We start from the raw sequence: 20,727 nt of genomic DNA on the forward strand, positions 1-20,727 counted from the left end.
CCGCCGCGGGGACCCCCGTCACCCCGCCCCAGCGCCCCCCCCCCGCAGAAAGCAGAGAGGCGGATCTTAATTGAATTCATGTTTAATAATTACAGGCACCGTGCCCCCCCCTTGTCCCCTGCCCAGGCGGCAGCAGGGGAGGTGCGGGGGGCTGGGGCGGAGCGCCCCCAGCAGCGAGGACGGCCGTCCCAAGAGTGATTTTCTTAAAATAAAAAAAGGACCCCAGGGGTAGGCGGTGGCACCCCACCCCCACACCAATTTTATGACTTTATATATAATATATCTCTATGCCCCGGGGGAGGGGCGCCTGGCATCGTCCTGGAGGGGCCCAGGCAGCCCCGAGCCATGCTGCCCGGCAGCCACCAGAGCTCAGACACGCCGCGCCACAGGCGCCTCCCGGCCCCCCCTGCAGTCCTGCGGCCGCGTGTCCGTGGGGCGCCGGCCGGCCCCGCCTCAGTTGTGGTCGGACTCGTCCTCGGCCTCGCGCAGCCACGTGAAGAAGGCCGTGACGGACTTGAGGGCCACGCCCTTGCCCTGCTGCTCGGCCGGGTCCTTGCTGCTCTCCCAGCTGTAGAAGGCCTCCTCCTTGACCACGTCCTCATCGTAGAGTGCGTCGAAGAACATGCGGAGCAGGTCTGGGGGGGAAGCGGGGCCTGGTGAGGCGGGCACGGAGGGAAGACTGCCCGGCCCGGCCCCGGCCCTTACTGGCCCCGGCCCTTACTGGCCCCGGCCCCCCGGCCCTGGCCCCGGCCCTTACTGGCCCCGGCCCCCCTGGCCCCGGCCCTTACTGGCCCCGGCCCTTACTGGCCCCGGCCCCCCGGCCCCGGCCCCGGCCCTTACTGGCCCCGGCCCCCCGGCCCCGGCCCTTACTGGCCCCGGCCCCCCGGCCCTGGCCCCGGCCCTTACTGGCCCCCCGGCCCCCCGGCCCCGGCCCGGCCCTTACTGGCTGGCTGCTCCAGAGTGACCACCAGCGCCTGCAGCGCGTACAGCGCCTGCAGCTCCTTCTGCTCGTCGTTCACGTATTTCTGTAGAAGCTTCGCTCGGGCCTTCAGCACGGCCACGTCCACCCGCAGGGGAGACTCGACTGGGAAGGAAGAGAGGGCCTCAGTCCTGAACCCCACACGGAGGATCAGCGCCCCCCCCCAGAACCCCTCCCCAACCCTTACAAATGATGGCTGAATAGCAGACGGCAGTCATGAGCGCGCGGACCAACGTATTGGAAGCCACCTGCTGCTCGTTCAGGTTGGCCTGGGGATGAGAGAGGGGGTGCCATGAGCAAGACCAGCCTTCCCCGCAGGCCCCCCCCGGCCCCAGGCGCCCTCCCCACCTCTATCCAGTCGTAGATCCGCTGGTTGCTGGTGCTTTCCTTCAGCAGTTTCTTCAGTTGCTGGCTCAGCTCCTCGGAGGTCAGCTCTCGCTGGCTGGGGGTCTCCGACTCCTCTCCCAGAGTGTATTCCACTTTCTGAGACCAAGAGTTCAAGGGTCAGGTGACGGCCACAAACAAGATGGCCAACCAAACAAGAGAAGGGTGAGGGGCTCTGCCCCTACCTGCTCAGTGACAAAGGCGCTGATGTCCTGGTCCTCGGGCAGGAATTCCTTCCAGCTGAGCCCAGCCTCCCGCCACAGCACCCCGACCTTTTTGTGACCCTGGAAAAAAAAAGGCAAGATCCCTTCAGCACTCTTGTGCCTCCCATCTGGCAAACCAAGTGGCCAATGCCTATTCCTTAAGATTACTTCTCCCAAAAAACTAGATGAGTCTGGCAACCATCGGGTTTACACCAACCTGTCACACCACACCCTCTCAAGTTACAAACAGATGCATGAACTAGACAGGTGTCCTACAAGAATTTTACCTTTCCGATCAAGAACTCATAGAGGATTACTGAGGTAAGTGTTATCTAACAGGAAATTCAAGTTAAATGAATGAATTAAATAACTATAAGAAAAATAAGATGATCGGGAAAATCTGCAACAAATTTCTGAGAGAAAACCTGGAAAGACATGAACTGATGCCGAGTGAAGGGAGAAGAACCAGAACATTGTACACGGTAACGGCAACATCGTGTGATGATTTAATGAGACGAAGCTTTCCTCAGCAGTGCGTCAATCAAAGACAATTCCAAAAAAGACCTGTGGAGAATACCATCCACATCCAGAAAAAGAACTATGGAGTCTGAATGAATAGACCAAAGCATACAGTTTAATTCTTAAAATTTGTTTTTCTTTCTCATAGTTTTTTCCCTTTATTATGATTCTTCTTTCATAACATGACTAATATGGAAATAGGTTTAATATAATTTTACATGCACTACCTATCAGATTATTTGCTGTCATAAGGACACAGCAGGAGGGAGGGAGAAAAAATGATCTCAAAATCTTACAAAAATGAATACTGATGTATATGGAAACTGGAAAAATCATGGGGGGGGGGATTTTTGCCAGGCAAAGGGGTTAAGTGACTTGCCCAAGGTCACACAGCTAGTTAATTGTCTACAGGGGTCATATTTTCAGTAAGGTCCTCCCGACTCCAGAGCCTGTGCTCTCTCCACTGCACCACCTAGTTGCCTAAGAAATAGGCAGTTTTCAAAGAGAAATTCAAACTATCAATAATTGCATGCACACAATTCTCTAAATCACTAATAACTTTGCAAATGCATAATAAAAATTGCTTAATTCTATTCAGACTGGCAAAAGCCAACAAAAGAGGAAAATTTTTCAAAGGAGAACCTGGTGAAGTTGGGAGTTGGTATAGCCTTTCTGGAAAGCAATTTGGAATGAAGCCCACAATACTGTAGTCAATGACCATAAAACTAAGACTCCAGCTTTGAGGGTAAGAATTAGCCATATGACAAAAACAGCTGCAGAAACTGGGAACAGTTTTGGTAGAAAGTAGATACAGACTAACATCTCACATCAGATTTCAAGATGTGGGTCATTCCCCAATAAATAAATGGTCAAAAGGATATAACTAGTTAAGAGACTTCATGAAAAAAAAAATCAAAGTTTTCTATATAGTCATGTAAAAAATGTTCTACATCTACTGAGGAATACAAATTAAAATAACCATAAGGCAAATATAAAATACCACCTCAACTATCAGACTGGCTAATATTACAGAAAAGGAAAGTGATAAATTTTGGAAGGATTCTGGAAAAATATGTATTACTAATGCACTGTTGGTGGAAAAGTAATCTGACCCAACCATTCTAGAGAGTAATTTGGAACCATGTCCAAAAGGGCAATAAAATTGACCCAGCAATATTATTACGAGGTCTGGACCACAAAGAGATCAAGGAAAAAGGAAAAGGACCTACTTGTAAAAAATATTTATAGCAGCTTTTTTTGTGTGGTGGCAAGGAACTGGAAACTGAAGAGATGCCCAACAACTGGAGAAGGGCTGAACAAGTTATGAGTCTGATGGAATACTTAAATGAAAAGATGGTCAGATAATGACATATGGACCGATGCAAAGTGAAGTGAGCAGAATAACATTATATACAGTAACAACAATACTACACAATGTTCATCTGAGAATGCTTTAATTATTCCAAGCAATACAATAGACCAAGACAAATCTGAAACACAGGATGAAAATTACTATCTACCCTCCAGAAAAAGATCTGATGGAGTCTGAATGCAGTTTTTTGGTTTTTGTTTTTTGTTTTAGGTTTTTGCTAGGCAATGGGGTTAAGTGGCTTGCCCAAGGCCACACAACTAGTTAATTATTAAGTGTCTTGAGGCCGGAATTGAACTCAGGTACTCCCGACTCCAGGACCGGTGCTCTATCCACTAGGTCACCTAGCTGCCCCCCTGAATGCAGATTTAATTATCATTTTTACTTTATTTTTCTTGGGGCTTTTTGGGGGGTCTTTTCATTTTTGCAACATGGCTGACTAATATGGAAATGTTTCATATGCAATCTAAAGCAAATTGCTCACCTCAAGAAGTGAAGGAATTTCAAACATAAAATTTTTAAAAATATTAAAAAACTTTTACATGAAATTGAGAAAAATTTTAATATATTGACCCAACATAAAAGGAATTGGGCCCACAAACTTACTAAAATGTTCAGACCCAATGTCCCAGTTATCCCAGGATCATCGTTATGTACAACAATCTTCATGGCAGGCCCAAACTGGCAAGTAAGGAACAGCCAAACCAAGTGTGGCCTAGAACATAATAGGGTCTTACTGCAGCTTGAGAAATGAAGAAATTGGGCAGTTTCAGAGAAAATCACTAAGCCATAAGACAGAACGACGTGAGTAGAACCAAGAGAACCAACAAAGTCTTTAGAACTGAGATCCACACATGTGTCCAAAAGAAGGAGGCGAGCACAAGCCAGGCCCTCTCCTAACAGAGAGCTGGCATGCGCTTCCAAGGCAGAGAGGAGAAACAATTAGGCACATCTTATCTGTAAGGGTCTGAGGAAGGCTCTTTTATTTAGTCACATTTTCAAATGTGGTCAATGGGAATCTGTTCTGCTGGATCATCACACAGGTTATTTATCAGGGTCTTTATTAGCTAGTGCAATGGGAGCAGTCGCAAAACATGTTTAAGGACACGTGTGTGCATTTCAACAAGAACCTCTCCCAGCTGCTAGTTTTTTTTGCCATAGACTATCATCAACAGAAGCCAAGAGTCTTGTGGCAGAGGCACGAGCCCAAGTCCCAAGATGCCAATTCTTAAGTGCTATCACTGCTGTCCTCCATGAGACCCCAGCTCCGCCCCACCATTTGCAGTCTTCCTAAATACCACCATCCCCTGCCCTATATGATTGTCCACCTCCAAACTTCCTTACTTTCACACACATTCACTGCGATGATTGAGGAGGCAAAGAGGTCTTCAGCCTCCTCCCCTCTTGCCTGGATGACTGCCAGTCTCCTGAGTGGTCTCCCTGCTCATTCACCTCTCACCTGTTCATCCTCACAGCTACCATCACATCCCTGAGAAACAAGCTAGATCATGTCATTCCCTTTGGCTACAACAAAACCCCAGACTCTTCACAAAGTATCTCAGTAGTTAGTCACCATCAGGCTCCCGTGGACCTCTTTCACTAGCCAGCTAGGTGACCCAGTAGAAGGCTGGCCTTGGGACCTGCTTCAAACACCACTAAGTCACCATCTCTCCCATTCCAGTGACTATCTCTACAGATCTGGGAGAACTCTGAAAGGTGAGTTGTTCCTGTCCCTATGGGAAGTTCCTCTGGATTCTCCCAGTTGTTGTCTGAGCTTCTCAAGTTAGCAGCTACAGATTCAGCTTACACACACATGATTTCCTCCTACTAAGATGGCAAGAGCTAGTTTCCATGTTCTCTTTAACCCTAGAACTCATCCTTACTAACTCCTTAGAGCACTGGTCTCAAGAACACTGGAGATGCCACTGGGTGCTAACAGGCGGAATTGAATGAAAAGTTTCAAAGGGACTCGTACTACCTTCTAGTATCCATTTTTCAGTGAGGTTTTGCTTCATTGAGAGCCCCACCAAATCCCAGCCTCCCACAGGTCAGCTTGCTTATCTTCTCATCACTCCTTTTGTAAAATAAGGGGCCTTTTCCCACAGCAACGATGGCCCCCTCAATCAATTCAAAAGCATGTGGCTTAAGTGCCCACTCTATGCCAGACGCTAGAGAGACACTGCCCCCGTGTCTGAGCCACAACTGGGGAAGAGAGCATGGACACAGGTTGGTAAACAGAGAAAATCAAGACAAAACAACATGAGATAGTTTAGGACTGACTGTACTAACAGTCACAACAGGAGAAATCAAAAACAAAAAAAAAGGGTTGGAGCGGCTAGGTGGTGCAATGGACAGAGCACCAGCCCTGGAGTCAAGAGTACCTGAGTTCAAATCTGACCTCAGACATTTAATAATTACGTAGCTATGTGGCCTTGGGCAAGCCACTTAACCCCATTTGCCTTGCAACAAACCTTAAAAAAAAAAAAGGATTCATCAAATAGCAGAGTATGGAGTGATTTATCTGTTAAGCTATAGATAAGGGAAGTATTTAAGAACAAAGAAAAGAGCATCACAAAATTTTAAATAATTTTGATTATATAAAACTAAAGTTTTTACACAAACAAAACAACAAAACCAAAATTAAAAGGAAAGCAGAAAACTGGGAAAAATTTGTAGCAAGGAGGCAGTTGGGTGGCAGCACAGTGTTAGACCCTAGTTCAAATCTAACCTCAGACAATCATTACCTAGCTGTGTGACCTTGGGCAAGTCACTCAACCCCACTACCTTGAATAAATCTTTTTTTTTAATTTGTACCAAAAATCTCTTATATAATGCAAATATTCCCTCAATTGATAAATGATCAGAGTATAATAGGGAGTTTTCAGGAAAAAAAAAAATCAAAGCTCTCTATAGACATGAAAAAATGCTCCGAATCCCTATTGATCAGAAAAAAGCAAATTAAAACAATGCGCAGATACTACCACCTCACAATCTCAGACTGACTAATATGTCAAAGTAGGAAAATGTTGAAATGGGATGTGGGAAAAATGGGACACTAATGCACTGTTGGGAGAGCTGAGAAATGATCTAACCATTCTAGAGAACAACCTGGAACTATGCCCAAAGGGCAATTAAACACTGCACAGCTTTGATCCAGTAATATCTCTACTGGATTTGTATCCCAAAGAGATCATAAAAAAAGGAAAAGACCCACATATACAAAAATATAACAGTCTTGTTTCTGGTGGCTAAGAACTAGAAATAGAAGGAATGCCCATTAACTGCTGCTTGGCTGAACAATTTGTGATAATGAAATTGTGATGGAATATTACTATCTATAAAAATTGTCCAACAGAATGATTTCAGAAAAACCTCAACTTACACAAAAAACTGATGCAAAATGAAAGAAGCAGAACCAGAATACTGATAACAGCAACACTGTATGTATGATCAACTGTGAATGACTTTTTCTCAGCAATACAATGATCTTAGACAATCTCAAAAAGACTTGGAAGGAAAAATGTTACCCATCTCCAAAGAATTCCTTTTGTTTTTAATACAGACCAAAGTATAATATCTTTCTTTCCTTGTATAAAAATGACTATTATGGAAATGTTTTACATGATTATATATTACCTATAACAGATGCTTACTGTTCTCAGGGAGGTGGAGAGGCATAGAATCTGAAGCTCAAAATGTTAAAAATTGTTTTAACATGTAATTGGTATAAAAAAAAGTTTCAGAAAAAAGAAAAGTTTCATGAAGAAAATGCCACTGGAATAATTTTTGGAAGAATTAAGGAAATCTAGGTCAGTATAAATATGGTGAGATGGGAGATGGAATGCTATGACTGAGGAACACCAAGACCAAAGTGGTTGAACAAAGGGATTCAGGCATAAATAAGGTTGCAAAAGGTGCCAAAGTGGGGGCAGCTAGGTGGCGGCAGTGGATAAAGCACTGGCCCTGGAGTCAGGAGTACCGGGGTTCAAATCCAGTCTCAGACACTTAATAATTACCTAACTACGTGTAGCCTTGGGGGCAAGCCACTTAACCCATTTGCCTTGCAAAAAAAAAAAAAAAAAAAAAAAATGCCAAGGTGGGGCCAAGCTGTGAAAAGGTTTAAAAAGTCAGAGGACCTAACATTTCATTCCAGGGGATCACCAGTTTGTTGAGTAGAGGAATGAAGAAAACCACTGGAAATTGTGTAACAAATGATTGGGAGATTGGGTTAAGTTCAAGAGGAAAACCAGTCTGAGGCTAGTTAGGACCCTGGGTGCCTAAGATGGGAGAGCCCTTGACAAAGGGATAATCAGAAGAAGGGTGGCTCTGGGAGTGGGGGATATACAGAGCTCGTTTTGGTCATGCTGAATCTGATGCACCAACATCCACTAGGCAGATGGAAATGTGCAAACAGAACTAGGAAGAGTCACTCAGGATGCCTCACAGCCTGGGGAATCATCTACAGAGTTAACTGAGCCATGGGGGTTTCAGCCTGTCATGGTCCCAAGAGCCAGGGCCCAGGACAAATTTGGGCTATGCCCCCAGGAAGGGGATGGTGAAGAATGAACAGCAGTCAGCTCAGAAGAGAACCACTAAGAGAAACCTTGCCCGATTTTCCTGACCCTCCTCTTTTGAATGTCTTCTCCCTGGTGAGCTTTTCCAAGTCCTCCTATTTTTACTCTTGCCCCATAATTGCTGACCTCTAGGACCATGGATTCAGAGCTAGAAGAAACCCTGCAGTACATTCCTCAATAACCTCATCTTATTGTGAAGATGAAGATAGTGATGCCCAGAAATGAAGGGCCTTGCTCAAGGTAAAGAACACGGGCAAGAAGACAACCATCAGCCCATCCCTTCTCCATGACTCAGAGCATCTCTAAAAATTTGTGACTGCACAGCAGATGGGATGAGGGCAGGTTCTTGGGCCACTTTTCCTGGACTTGGCCCTGCAGTGTGCTGAGCGGCATGTGTGAACGGTTGGCCATGTGTCCCCACATGAAGTGAGCTGAGTTAATCTAACTTTAACTATCACCCGATGACTAAAGACCGGGACCCAACATTTGGGGATGGGATTTCTGGCTCAGCACTCCTACTAGAAAGCCTTTGCCCCTGCGCTCCCCCACTCACCACACTTTTGCACAGGAGCCCCAGGATCTCCAGCAGCAGGGGAGAGGCTTTGCCAAGGGGTTTCAGCGGCTTTGAGATTTCCCTGTGGGGACGGAGAAAGCCAGACCTTGGGTCACTTTGTCACCTCCCCCAAAGACAGTGCTAAGTCTGGCACGTTAACTGTGCAGGAACTGAAAATTATTACACCAAGGATTATTACCTGAAAAACTCCCCCATGGGCACCCCACCTTCCCGAAGGATGGGTGTCACCAGTTCTGCCAAATACAGCCATACATGGGGGATGTCAATCTCCATGTCTTCAGCCACTTCCAGGATCTCATGGAGCCTATAAAAGATCAGAAGTCAGGACCTGAGGGGCTCTGCCTAAGGAAAAACAAGTCCCATATGTGGTGGCTCGTCAGGTGCCTCTTCCCCAAGGCTACCCCCAACACTGGGAGGAGCCAGCTTACCCTTGGTAATATTGGGTGGTAGTGAGGTGACCAGCAGAGAGAAGCTGGTGCAACAACTGGCCCATGTGTTCCCGGGCAATGGTGCTGCGCTCCAGGGTTGACTCGATGCCGTTCCGAACGAAAATGAAAAGCAGCGATGGGGAGGCAAGTTCCTGCACACACTGTACCGCTTCCTGGGGAAGTGGAGGAGGGGAGGGGTCAGGTGGGCCCAGGCCCCCAAAAAGGTATTCCAATCCTCTTCCTGGAGCCTCTCCCTGCCTACCCTACAGCTTACCTTCATGTCATTGAGATGCAGGAACTCCTCAATGATGGCTTTTGACTTCTTTTCTAGCTCTTCCTCAGACAACGCAGCCTTGGGGGGTCCCGTGGGGGCAGCGGCTCCCTCCCGTTTCACTACAGAGAAGGAACAAGAGGGAAGTGGAGGGGCCCCCAACTTGATCTGGACATCCGCTTCCTCTTGGCCTCCGCCTTGCCCCTTACCTGCGTCCCGGCTGCGGTCCCGCTCCTCAGTCAGGCTGGCCGCCTTACGCAGCCCCTCTGGTTGGAGAGGTCGCTCTCGGCTCCGCTCCTCTACTTCTTTGCTGAAGCTCCTCTTGGGGATCTGGGCCCGAGCCCGGTCCAGGCGGTCCCCACGCTCTCCTCCCCGCTCACTGCGCTCCAGGCGATCTCCCCGATCCCCAGCTTTCTCCCCACGTTCCCGGCTCAGGCTGCTCCTGAAGGAAGGACCAGCTGAACCTCGGCACAAAAACCCGATCCACCCAGGCTGGGGGGGGGGGACCGTGGGCTGGCCTCCCCGAGTGACCCAAGAACTCACCTTTGTACCACCCGCCGCGTGTCTGTGCTCTCAGGGGGTGCTGCCTGTTGAAGGGCTGAGAAGCGGTTCAAGGTGCTGGTGGATGCCCGGGCTGTCTCAGAGGCTGGGGAGACAAAGACCCAGAAATGCAAACTCCCTCCTTCCTAAGGCCCTGGCTGTCATCCCCTCACACTCCAGGCCACAGCCCCTGCACTCCTACCTGGGTCTGCAGGCTTGGCTCCCATGCCCCCACTGCTGCCCTTGCCCCAGCTCAGACGTCCCCCAGGGGCAAAGAGTTGGTTGTTGGAGTCAATGGATCCAGGCTAAGGGGATCCAAACAGAAGAGAATCACAGGTCAGCAGCCAGAACCCAATCCCATTCCAACTTTTCCAAGTACATGGATCTAAAGCCATGAGGTGAAAATACTAGCCCCCACACACACATACATTCAGCCTCATCAGTTTGTGGAGCCAGCCCTGTGCTCTTCCTTCTTGGGCTTCCTACCTTAGTGATCTTGGTGAGTCGGGAGGTATCGATGGGTCTGCTGCCTTTGCTGATAGGAACAGTATTCCAGCCTCCGTCATCCACAATCAAACCCCCTCGGCCTAAAAGAGTGTGGGGATCAGCCTCGGCCTGTTAGGAGCTCAACCAGCCTCCAATCTCCTCAGAACCTCAGCTCCATCACGGGGTCTCAGTGGCCCAGACACATGGCACTAATAAGGTCATCACTGGAGAGTCCCATACCTCCAACACCCCCCACACACAATCCCACTGACCTTCTTGTACAGGGGATGGCACTACCAGTCACCCCATTGTTAGCTTCTCACATGTCTTCCCTCCCAATCACAAACCAAAGTAGCCTGGTGTCACCCTCATGGAAGGACTCACTGCCTGGGGGAGGTCCCGGGGGGCCCCGACGTTTGTCCCCGCCCTTGGCCATGAGTTGCTGGACTTTGATATGCTCACGATGTTCCTCCATCTCAGCCTCTTTATGAATCTGGTCAATGGTCTTGGGACCCTGGTCTCCCCGACGGGGCACCCAGCTGCTCTACAAAGACACGGCCAAAGACAACTCAGGGCAAGAAAAAAGCAGAAGAGACTCGAGAAAGGTGGGGGGGGGGGGGGTGATGAGGTCAGGAGTGAGAGATGGGCTTAGGAACTGGAAGTATACTCAGGGTGGAAAGTGCAGCCTGGGGAGCTCTTACTTTTCGGAGATCTAACACGTCCTGCAGCATAAACCGGATTCTTGAGGAAGTCTTCTTTTCCTTGATGATCTTCTCCATTTGGTTGAAATACTGATCCATCCGGGGCTAGAAGAACAGGCAGCAGAACCCTCAAGAGGGCAGGACAGGGTAGAGGCCCCAAGACCTAGGTGCTAGCCTTTCCTCAGAACCTTGCAACCCCCCTCCCCCAGGGAGGGGATCACTACCTTAGCCTTCTCAAAGTCCAGGTCTTTGCCAATGGTGGTGAGCAGCCGGCAGAGGCACTCTAGGGACTCCTCGTCGTGGTTCTTCAGCAGCTTGACCACACAGTCGTGCATGATGGCCTCTGTCAACATCTTCAACTTAAACAGTTCCCCAATAAACTTGATGTTGCCCAGGGACCGACGGCGGGCGATGTCCCTGGCCTCTTCCAGCTCCTCCTTCAGACGGCCCCGTTCCTCGGCCTGGAGTCACAGGAGAGGGGCAGAAGTTAGAGTCAGCTCTGGCGGGAGCCCACAATCTTAAGAGAAACAAAAGCCTCCCACCCTCACTCTGCCACCAGTTCTAACAACTACCACGAGCCCTTCACCAAGAAAAGCTACAGATAGATGAGATGGACATAGCTGTCTACACAAGTCACACTAAAGAAAAAGGAATCAAAGTATCTCAGAATTCCAAGTGAAATGAGTTTCTGCAGGAGTCCTAGCTTGGCTGCAAAGGCTAAAGGCCCCCCACCAACCCAGGATGATGTGGGGGCCCCTTAGGTAGTAATGCCCTCTGGTTGAAGTTCTAATTAGAAGGAAAAGACCACGAGATAATGGTGGAAAATAGCTCAGATGCCAAGGTGGAAAGTCCCAGAAGCTGAGCCAAGCCCAGACTTTCTTTGGGAGGCAATGGGAACCCGCCCAAGATTTCAGAGTTAACAGACTATGGAGGAATCGAGGGGTGTGCTGTCAGCCAGCCCCATGCCCACCCCCCCACCCCCCAGGCCTGAGGAGCGAGGGGCAGGAGATGCCCTCACCGTGGCAGCCTCATCCATCTCCTTCTGCTTCTTCTCAAATACTTCGTCATCATCTTTGTCTTTCTCAAATTCCTTCTGGCACCTGTTCAGCAGCAGCTTCCGGAAGTTGACAGTGACCGTGGGCTTGTCAGTGGTGGGCACCTTCAGCTGTGGGGAGGGAAGGGAGAAGTTATGGAGGGAAAAAGATTCTGGTGCAGGGCCTAGGGGGGAGCATTCAGGGAAGGCACTGACCCCCATGAGGCAGCGGCACATATTGGCGTAGGCCACGGAGAAGTTGGGCTCTGAGATGGCCTTCTCAAAGATCAAGTCAATGACCCCTTTGAGACGCTCCTCCGTGTCGATGGCCAGCTGCTGCACTTGTTTCATCAGCTGCTGGAACATCTGGGGCGTCAACTTGTTCAGAATGGATCGCACCCTTCGGAAGAGGTCCTGGAAAGGGAGGGGAACAAAGCAAGGCACGTGAGGCTTCAGCCCAGGGGAGGAGGTCGGGGCCCTGGAGAGGCCAGGGCCAGGAAGACCGCCCGCCCGCACCTGCGTCTTGCTGCCATCGGCATCCTCTTCTCCCCGGTCCTTTTCCGTGGGGCCCCGCTTGCTACTGGGCTTCCAGGCCTTCTCGGCTTTGTTAAGCTTCACGTCCTCGCTGAGCAACACCGTGGCGATGATCTTCCGCGGCTCCTTACGAAGGCCCTGCTGGGAGCGCCGGGGGCCAAGGCCAGCCGGCTGAGCAAGAGGGACTGAGTGAGAAAGGCCATGGGAGAAGCCACACGCCCCCACTCTCACCTCGATTTCCCCAAATCACCCACTGTGAGGTTGGCCCAACATTCTCACTCACCGGTCCCCGGGGGAGCTCACTGCCTGGGCCCCCTCCAGGCCCTCCCCTTGGGGGACCCCGATTGCTGAGGTTAGGTCGACCCAAGTTGGCAAAAGACGGGGTGAAGTCGGGGCCAGAATTCATGATCGTCAGCCGGGTGGGATCCAGCGGCCGCAGAGGCGTCTTGTTTGCCTGTTTGCGGAAGGGAAAGCGAGCCTTCACTGGCAGGATAGGAGCCCCGTGGGCACCCCAGACAGAGAGCGTCACCCCAGGCAGAACTCCTCCCTCAGCAGTCAGTACCCACCTTCCTGGCCACACTAACCTTGTCCAGCACCACGTCACTAATGTGAGGCAGGCCCTCTGGCTTCTGCATACTGGCAAAAATGAACTGGAATCCAAGCAGGAACTCACGGTCATAGCGCTTCTTCTCCTCAGGATTTAAAGGCTTCCACTGATCTGAGAACAGAGGAGCCAAAGCTTCTAGACGGCGTTGGTGGCCGAGGCCCCGCCATCCCCACCTGCCTGCCCTGTCCTGGCTCGGCCCCAGCCCGACACCCACCTGACTTGTACTGGTACTTCTGGTCCCCAGGCTGAATGTTCTCAGCATCGTCAATCTTGTCTTCCTTTTCCTCCCAGGTTTCGTCAGCTTCCTCGGGCCTGGGGCTTCGAGGGCCACCCTCCAGCTCTACCCGGGTAGGGGACTTGTTTTCCAACTCCAGTGCACCCTCACTGCCCTGGGGGCAAAGGATATTCTGCTCTAGGGTTGATGCCAACCCCCCCACCCCAGGAGCCACATCTCCTCCCCATGCCTCCATCCCCCTCACCTCCTTGAAGGCATCCAGCAGATCGCCCACCGTCTCCTTCTTGTTGAGCTCCTTGATTCTCCGTCTCTTCTTTGGCACAGATGTTGCCACCACTAAAGGGGACCAAAGGCCGGAATGCTTTAACATGCCCCCACCACCACCCGTCCCCACGCAGCCCAGCTCTCTGGGCTGGTTCCAATGTTCTCCTCAGATCCTCAGTTCCATCACAAGGCTTCAGTGGCCCAGACACAACGGCACAAATAGGACCTCATCAGCGAAGAAACACCAAGCCCACCTCCTAGCCCCCCCCCCGCCTCCCCAGCCCCCCCTCCCCTCCCCGAACCTATTCCACAGAGATTGTTGCATACAGAACAAGCTAAGGAGAGCCCCAGATGCTTCAGCAACTGAGCAAGCGAGTCCGTGAAGGCGATCCCACCCCTCTACCCCTCACCTTGGGCGGCTGTCTCGTCAAGGCTCTGGGGAAGGGGGGCTGGGGTGGGGGTGGTCTCAGGGGGCAACGATTCCTCTCCTCCCTTCTCCCCTTCAGTCTCCCCTTCCTCCTCTTCCTCCTCCTCCTCCTCCTCATTCTCTAGCTCTTCCTCCTGGGCAGGAGGTGCAGCAGGTGGCCCGGGAAGGTCGGCAGGGAGGGTGGGGAGTGCCGGCGCTGGTGCTGGCGCCGCCGCCGCCGCCACCACCACCTCCACCTCCTCGGCCGGCTCCTCTGGCTCAGCAATAGGGCTCAGGTCCATGGCAGGGGGAGAGGGGGCCCCGTTGGGCAGCTCCTCAGGCTGGGCCGTAGGGGCCACAACTGTGAATTCCTGGGGACAGGCTGGGGGGGGTGGCGGCACGGGAACCGCTTCAGCCTGGCCCACCTCTGGCTGGGCCTCGGGCTCCTCCGCAGGGGCCACGCCGTTGGGCTCAGGAGAAAGCGCGCTGTCCGGAGGTGGTTGGAGGCTGGGAGCCTGGGCGGGGGCAGGCTCAGGGACTGCTGGAGGACTAGTCACTTCTGCCTCTGGGGAAGGTCCAGGGGAGGCACAGGGCTGCTGAAGAGGGAGAGCAGGGCAGGGTGGCTCGGGGGCTTCGTGGGCAGTGGAGACGGGTTCCTCGACAGCCCTCTCCATCATCACCGTGGCTGTCATCGTGTCCTCGGTGATAGGGAGGCCCGGCGGGCCCGGCTCGGGCCCCGGTTGTAAAACTGGAGGTGGTGGTGACGGGGCAGGGGAAGGAGAGGATGGCTGGGATGGAGACTCGGAGGGGCTGTGCTCGGGGGCGAGCCCGGGCCGGGCCACAGTGGTCGCTCCCTGAGGCCGGTCATCTGTAAGAGAGGGGAGCCAAGAGTGACCGCCTGCAAGACCGCTGTCTGCTCCCTCCTGGTCAGGGCCGCTGGAGGCCACTTACCTGGGCGGATGATGACAGCAACCTGGGGAGTCTCCCCATTAGCCTGAGGCTCCAGACCTCCTCCTGTCTGTGGGGAAGCGACAGATCAGCCCTTCTGTCCTGAGGGCCACCCCCTCCCCAGGGTCCCTGGCCCTCCAGGCCGGCCGACCCCTCTCCCGTGGGCCTGGGGGTGAGAGCAGTGACACCCATTAGTACCTGGGGAGGAGTGGGGGTGGAGGAGGTCCGGGCCCCAGACATGATCTCCTCTGTGATATCCTTCCCTCCCTGGTTGGGATCTCGGATCCGAATCTGAGAAAAGAGTGTGAGCTGAGTGGGGAGCAGGGGGAGCCCACTTCTCCTCCCTGCCCCCACTCCGCCCCTCCCCCACTAGGACACAGGTAGTTAGATAGCAGCAACCCCCTGAATTCCACTGCTGACCCAAGCACCCTGCTCCTGGAGTCGTAGCCCCCGCCCCCTGAGACCCCCGACCTCACAGAGCGTCCAGTGCATCACAATGGCCTCCCTCACTGCTGCCCCCCCAACGCTCTAAGCCAGCAGCAGACTCCTCCCTCCTCCCACCTCAGGGCCTCAGCTCCAGCCCTCAAACAGCCCAATTCTGGCCAAGGCCTGCCTGGACTCTGGGCAGGGCCCGGCTGTGAGGGGTGGAGCCACAGTGACTCAGCGGCTTCCCCAGCCCTGGCACCCCATTCTGGGCACCACGCCCAGAGCAGAGGCGGAGGCTCACAAGAGCTTCCAGGCCATGGGGGGGGTGGGGGCACAACACACATGACAAACCATTCCCAACAAACAAAAAACCAACACTGAACCCTCAAGAACCCAGATCCCTTGGGTCTCCCAACTCCCCCCCCGCCCAGCTCCTCATCCCTGCTCCTGGAGGAGCTCAGCATTCATTACCAAGCTTTCAAAATCCACAGGTCCCTTGCCCTTGCCCCCTCCCCTCCTGGCAGGAACCCTTCTCCCACAATCCCCCTGCTCTGACCCACAGTGCCCTAGCTCCCACCTGATCAGACCTTTTCCTTCCCAGATCCCCAAGTCTCCCTTGCTGTCGTGGCTCACCGTCTTTCTTTCCCTCTTGGGAGCAATCTGGGGTGGCTGGTTCATCATGACTGGGGCGGGGGCCACGCCAGGTGGAAACTGCTGCACACCCTGAGCTGGGTAGTAGGCACCGGCTTTGCAGAAGGGGGTCAGGTGGGGGTAAGGAGGACGAGTGATGGAAACGTCAAGACCCAACCATGGATGAAGACCCGCCTGTGCACCCCTCGGGCCACCAGAACCTGGCTTTCCCTAAACTGGAGAGGAGCTGAGCCAGGGCCTCTACCCCTTGCTCCACCCCCCCACCCCCAGGGAACTCGGCGTCTACAGAAGCCGGGGAACCAGTCTGAGCTGCGTTTACAAGAATTCCTGACACACACCTCCTGGTGGAAGGCACCCCCTACACACACACACACATACATCTACAGAGACACACCCCCAATCATCTAGGCCCTGACCCTAGGTCAGAGATCCAAGAATATCACCAAAGGACTCCGGTGTGGGATGTCACTTCCTTTAGCCTCCTCAGGGAGTGAGGACAACATGGTGCCAGAAAAAGATCAGAGAGACCCCGCCAACTTTGGAGCACCCCTACCCTCATGTCATGACCCCCATCTCCACCTGGCTCTAAGGCCCTCTGGCAAAGATGCGGATGCTGTGGACAGGGAATAGGAAGTGACAGCCTGGTCTGAATCAAAGAGGCAGACAGGGAGAGAAACCTTCCCAAAGAACTGCCAAATGGGGGCAAACCATTCACCACCTGTGCTCCCCAACCCTTTGCACAGGGGGTCTCTTCTCTGTCTTCTGATAGGCCCTGGCTGACAGCTCATGCTCTAATACTCCTTGCCCTAGGGAGGCCTCCAAGTCCCCTGGCAACAGGATAAAGTCTATTCCCTCCCACCCCCCACTATTTGTTAAACATTAAGCACTGATTATTAATTCTGTCACTTGTTTTCAGAATCTGGGAAATCATCCACAAACCCCTGCTCCCCCCCCACCCCCCACCCCTGCACCTGCCCTTTCGGGCTTACCGTAGGTCCCAAATTCAGTGGGGCTTGCTCCAGGATAGAAACTGGGGGCTCCTGGCTGCACTGGATACTGCTGGGTCGGGACAACATAAGTGGAACGGCCCTGGGGTGGGGGAAGGAAGGGCAATGAATGCCTGAGCACGCTCTTGGGCCAGACCCCTCAGCCTAGAAATAGCCAAGTGTCTCAAGTCCCACTTGAAAGCAAGGGAGATCCCTGCCTCACCTGTCCAGGGATGTAGTAGGCGCCTTGGGAGGCTGAGTAGGAGATCTGGGAGGGGATCATCATCACTTGGGAACCGGCGGGGTAGACGTGGGCAGCCGGGCCAGGCCTGGCGGGGGCTGCACTCTGCACTCGGGAGGCTGCGCTACTTGGGGGCTGAGCCCGACTCGGATAGAAATGCTGGGAGCATGAAGAAGGAAAAGGAAGGGACAATGTTACAGCCGGCTCCCCCGTGGCTAAACCGAGACAGGCTGCTGTGGACACAGGGACTCCCCTAACCAGCCGCCGGCCGGCCGATCACTGGCTCGCTCGCTCGTCCTCCAGGCCTACCCCTCATCTCCAGGCTCTCTAAGGTGCTCTCTCTCACTCCCAAAGAACCATGCACTCCATATGGTAGTGTAAAAAGGGCCCCCTCGTACAGAAGCAGCCCTGCCTTCCCTGACCCTTCCAAGCAAGAGATAGACCAGCATGCACTGCTCTGCCTCCCTGCTCCGCCCCCCCAAGACACTAGGGAGGAGGCTTTTAACATGCCGGGCTCTTTCCCTTCCCCAGACCAGAGGCTTGGAAAACTAAGGTCCCTCAGCATGCACCACACCAACCCCCTCCCCGCTAGGCGGAGCAGGAGGCTCTCTCCCACCACCCCCCAGGACCCTGTCCCTGCTGCCCCGCCCGTGACTGGGAGACCAGACTACGGTCCAGGATCAGGCAAGAGGCATTACCTGCAGAGACCTGAATCCTCCCTGAGAGCACATGGGGACAGGAAAGAAGAGAATTATCCCCCAGGTGGCCAGGGATGGAGTGAGAATAGGGAAAGAAGCATCCCTTCTTAGGAGGAAGGAAGCGGGGAAGGGAAGAAAAAATGGGGCTCCTCTCCCCCACGGGCTAGAGTGGCAACAAGGGACAATGACCAGAACTACTGCGACCACCAGGAGAAGAGAGGAGACAGAAAAGATGTAAGCTCCATTAGGGCCACCCCAGGTGCACTGCTCCCAGCTCTGTGGGGCTCCCCGTTAGGGTCACCCCCATAACCTAGGCGTGTCTCCTGTGGGCACTCATTATCAAATAATGCACTGAAAAAGAGGAAGGGGACACAGGAGAACAAGGATTGGAAGAGATCAGAGTCAGGTGCGAGGAGCCAGGCCCTGACCACTCTACTCTCCTGGTCCTTCCCCAGCCCCCCCTCCCCAAATCCCAGCTGTCTCCCCACAGACCCTCACCTGGCGGGACTGAGAAGGCGTGTTCATTTGGGTCGCTGGTGGCGGATTAAACACCACCGGTGCTGTCTGCCCCGGGGGGAACGCCGGCTGAAGAGGGGGAGACCAGAGTTCAGCAAGAGAAACTACGGCAAAGGGAAGCTGGGGGGGGGGGGGGGGGCGGGTACGAAGTGGGCCAAAAAGAGATGAACTAACAGGTCTGAGGCTGGCAAGGTCCCCCAGAGCCAGGAGGCCACGGTCCTCTCCCTCTCCGAGACTCCCACTGGCCCCCACCCCCAACCGGGTCCAGAAGCCAGTCTTCTCTACACTCCCCCACCATTACCTGGGGGAGTCCGGGGGATGGGGCAGGTGGGGGGCCTGTGGGCTGTGGAGCTTTGTTCATTTCATTTGGTGCCACATCAGGGTCCCCCCAGCACCTGTGAAGAGAGGGGGGGGTCTGAGGCCTTGAAGCCTAGTTTTCGGTGACCCCCCGCTTCAGAGATTTCTAGACTGGGCGCCCGGCCCCACCTGCCCTTCACTCACCCCCTCGGGAAACAACAAATCCACGCTGGGGCCTACAGGCTCTGGGCATCCGAGGGGCCTAGGATCAGAAGGGGAAGGGGATCAACCGGGCTCCGGGGCCCAAGACCAGCCCGACTGGAAATTCCAGGTGTCCGGGCTCCAGAGAGCAGCAGGGAAGGTCACCCCCCCGGGGCAGCAAGACGGCCGGAGCAAGGGGCTTTGCCGAAGCAAGCACGTGAAGGACAAAGTGCCGGGGCGGCCCCGCCGGGCCGGGGAGGGGACGGGGGCCGCGGCAGCCGGCAGGCGCTTCGGCTCACGGAGGGCCGGGCCCCGGGCCTGGCCCGGGCCGCCGCGGGCCGGACGCGCAGGGGGCGGCCGCGGGCACGAGGCTGGGCCGCCGGGCGGTGCTGACCTTCCGGGGCCCGGAGCCCCGGGGCTCCTCTCCCGGGCACGCGGCGGGGCCGGGCCGGGCCGGCGCGCGGGGGAGCGGGGGAGGGGCGGGCAGGGCGGGCAGGCCCGGGCCGGGGCCGGGGCCGGGGCCGGGCCGGGACCGGGGCCCGGGCCGCGAGCTCCTCCCTCCCGGGGCGGCGGCGCCAGAGAACAACGTGTCACTTCCCGCCCGCCCGCCCGGCCCGGCCCGGCCCGGCCCCGCGCTCGGCGCTCGGCGCGGCCCGGCGGGCGGCCCCGGCACACGTGGGCAGGCAGGGCGCCGGGCGGGCGCCGGGGCCGGGCCGGGCTGAGCGCGGGGCCGGGCCGGGCCGGGCCGGGCCCGCGGGGAGGGCGGGCGGCGGGGCGGGGCCGGGCCGGGCCCGGCGCGGCGGCGGCGGGGTCGGGCGGGCGGCCCCGGGCCGGATGGCGGCGGATGCCGGGGGGAGGGGGCCCGGCTCGGGCCCGGACATGGCGCCGTTACCTTCAGTCTCCTTCAGTCCGCGCGGCCGAGCCCCACGCAGCCGCACAGGCGCCGTCCACGACCATTTCCGGCTCCCGCACACCGCTCCGGCTCCGCCGCCGCCTCTTCCCCGAGGCGCAGGCGCAGGCGCAGGCGCAGGCGCGACCCGGCCCGCCACGTGACCGCCGCGGCGCAGGGGCCTGGGAGGCGCCGCTCGGGGGCCGGGGCCGCCCGCGGCGCGTGTCGTCAGCGGCGTCACGCACGCACGCACGCACGCCGGCACGTCTGCCCGCCCCCCCGCCCCGCTGGAGCACATGTCCCAGGAGCCCCCGGGGCCCGGCCCCGCATTCCGGGCCGCCGCGGGAGGCGGGGGAACAAAGGGCCGGGGCCGGGCCGGGCCCCGGGGGCTCCGTGTCTGGGGGGCCCCGAGGAAAAGGCAGGAGGGCAGCGCGTCCCCAAGACGCCGGGGCGCGGGCGGACCTGGGAGCTGAGGCCGAGCCCGGCCGCAGGGCAGCCCCCCCCCCCGGATTACCGGGAAGACCCCACCAGGATTTGACAGGGAAGCCCGACTTCTGGGGGCCACACTAGGCCAGGCCCATCTCCGGGGCCGGGGCCCCTCACTTTGCCCCCGAGGTAGCGGCGCCGGCAGAGGGTCGGACTGCGGCTGCCAGGGCGGCCCCGCTGCGCTCGGGCCTCGCATCCACAAACAAGTCTTGCACTTCCCCCTCATTTGACCTACAGCAAACCCAGCTGGGCCCCGGGCCGTAACTAGGGGCCCCGGCCGT

The 20,727-nt window shown here is 55.4% G+C and overlaps 1 protein-coding gene and 2 non-coding genes across 5 annotated transcripts; all 3 read right to left on the minus strand.

Annotated features, from left to right (window-relative positions):
- Positions 1-66: 66 nt before the first annotated feature.
- Positions 67-20,086, minus strand: EIF4G1 (eukaryotic translation initiation factor 4 gamma 1). Of its 3 annotated transcripts, XM_074189607.1 has the most exons (33): positions 19,964-20,086; positions 19,075-19,132; positions 18,875-18,968; positions 18,556-18,642; positions 17,342-17,518; positions 17,122-17,221; positions 16,115-16,227; positions 15,254-15,346; positions 15,059-15,125; positions 14,112-14,975; positions 13,682-13,773; positions 13,417-13,591; positions 13,180-13,313; positions 12,879-13,049; positions 12,578-12,766; positions 12,278-12,475; positions 12,047-12,193; positions 11,253-11,489; positions 11,029-11,133; positions 10,712-10,871; positions 10,328-10,428; positions 10,044-10,146; positions 9,845-9,947; positions 9,511-9,743; positions 9,305-9,423; positions 9,031-9,203; positions 8,781-8,906; positions 8,582-8,663; positions 1,549-1,647; positions 1,328-1,462; positions 1,167-1,248; positions 944-1,084; positions 67-635 (listed from the first exon to the last, which is right to left on the minus strand). In XM_074189607.1, exons 3-33 carry the CDS (start codon positions 18,932-18,934, stop codon positions 454-456), a joined length of 4,848 nt encoding a protein of 1,615 aa, XP_074045708.1. In that variant the 5' UTR covers positions 18,935-18,968; positions 19,075-19,132; positions 19,964-20,086; the 3' UTR covers positions 67-453. The 3 variants fall into 3 exon arrangements, with proteins under 3 accessions (XP_074045708.1, XP_074045709.1, XP_074045710.1); XM_074189608.1 differs by lacking the exons at positions 18,556-18,642; positions 18,875-18,968; positions 19,075-19,132; positions 19,964-20,086 and adding an exon at positions 18,058-18,390; XM_074189609.1 differs by lacking the exons at positions 18,556-18,642; positions 18,875-18,968; positions 19,075-19,132; positions 19,964-20,086 and adding an exon at positions 18,247-18,341.
- LOC141490338 (small nucleolar RNA SNORD66) lies at positions 10,484-10,557 on the minus strand. Its single transcript, XR_012469176.1, has one exon. It is a non-coding gene; the product is annotated as a small nucleolar RNA SNORD66 (small nucleolar RNA).
- LOC141490339 (small nucleolar RNA SNORD66) lies at positions 13,864-13,940 on the minus strand. Its single transcript, XR_012469177.1, has one exon. It is a non-coding gene; the product is annotated as a small nucleolar RNA SNORD66 (small nucleolar RNA).
- Positions 20,087-20,727: the final 641 nt, after the last annotated feature.

Source organism: Macrotis lagotis, chromosome 5 (genome assembly GCF_037893015.1).
Source record: "Macrotis lagotis isolate mMagLag1 chromosome 5, bilby.v1.9.chrom.fasta, whole genome shotgun sequence".
Taxonomy (NCBI): domain Eukaryota; kingdom Metazoa; phylum Chordata; class Mammalia; order Peramelemorphia; family Peramelidae; genus Macrotis; species Macrotis lagotis.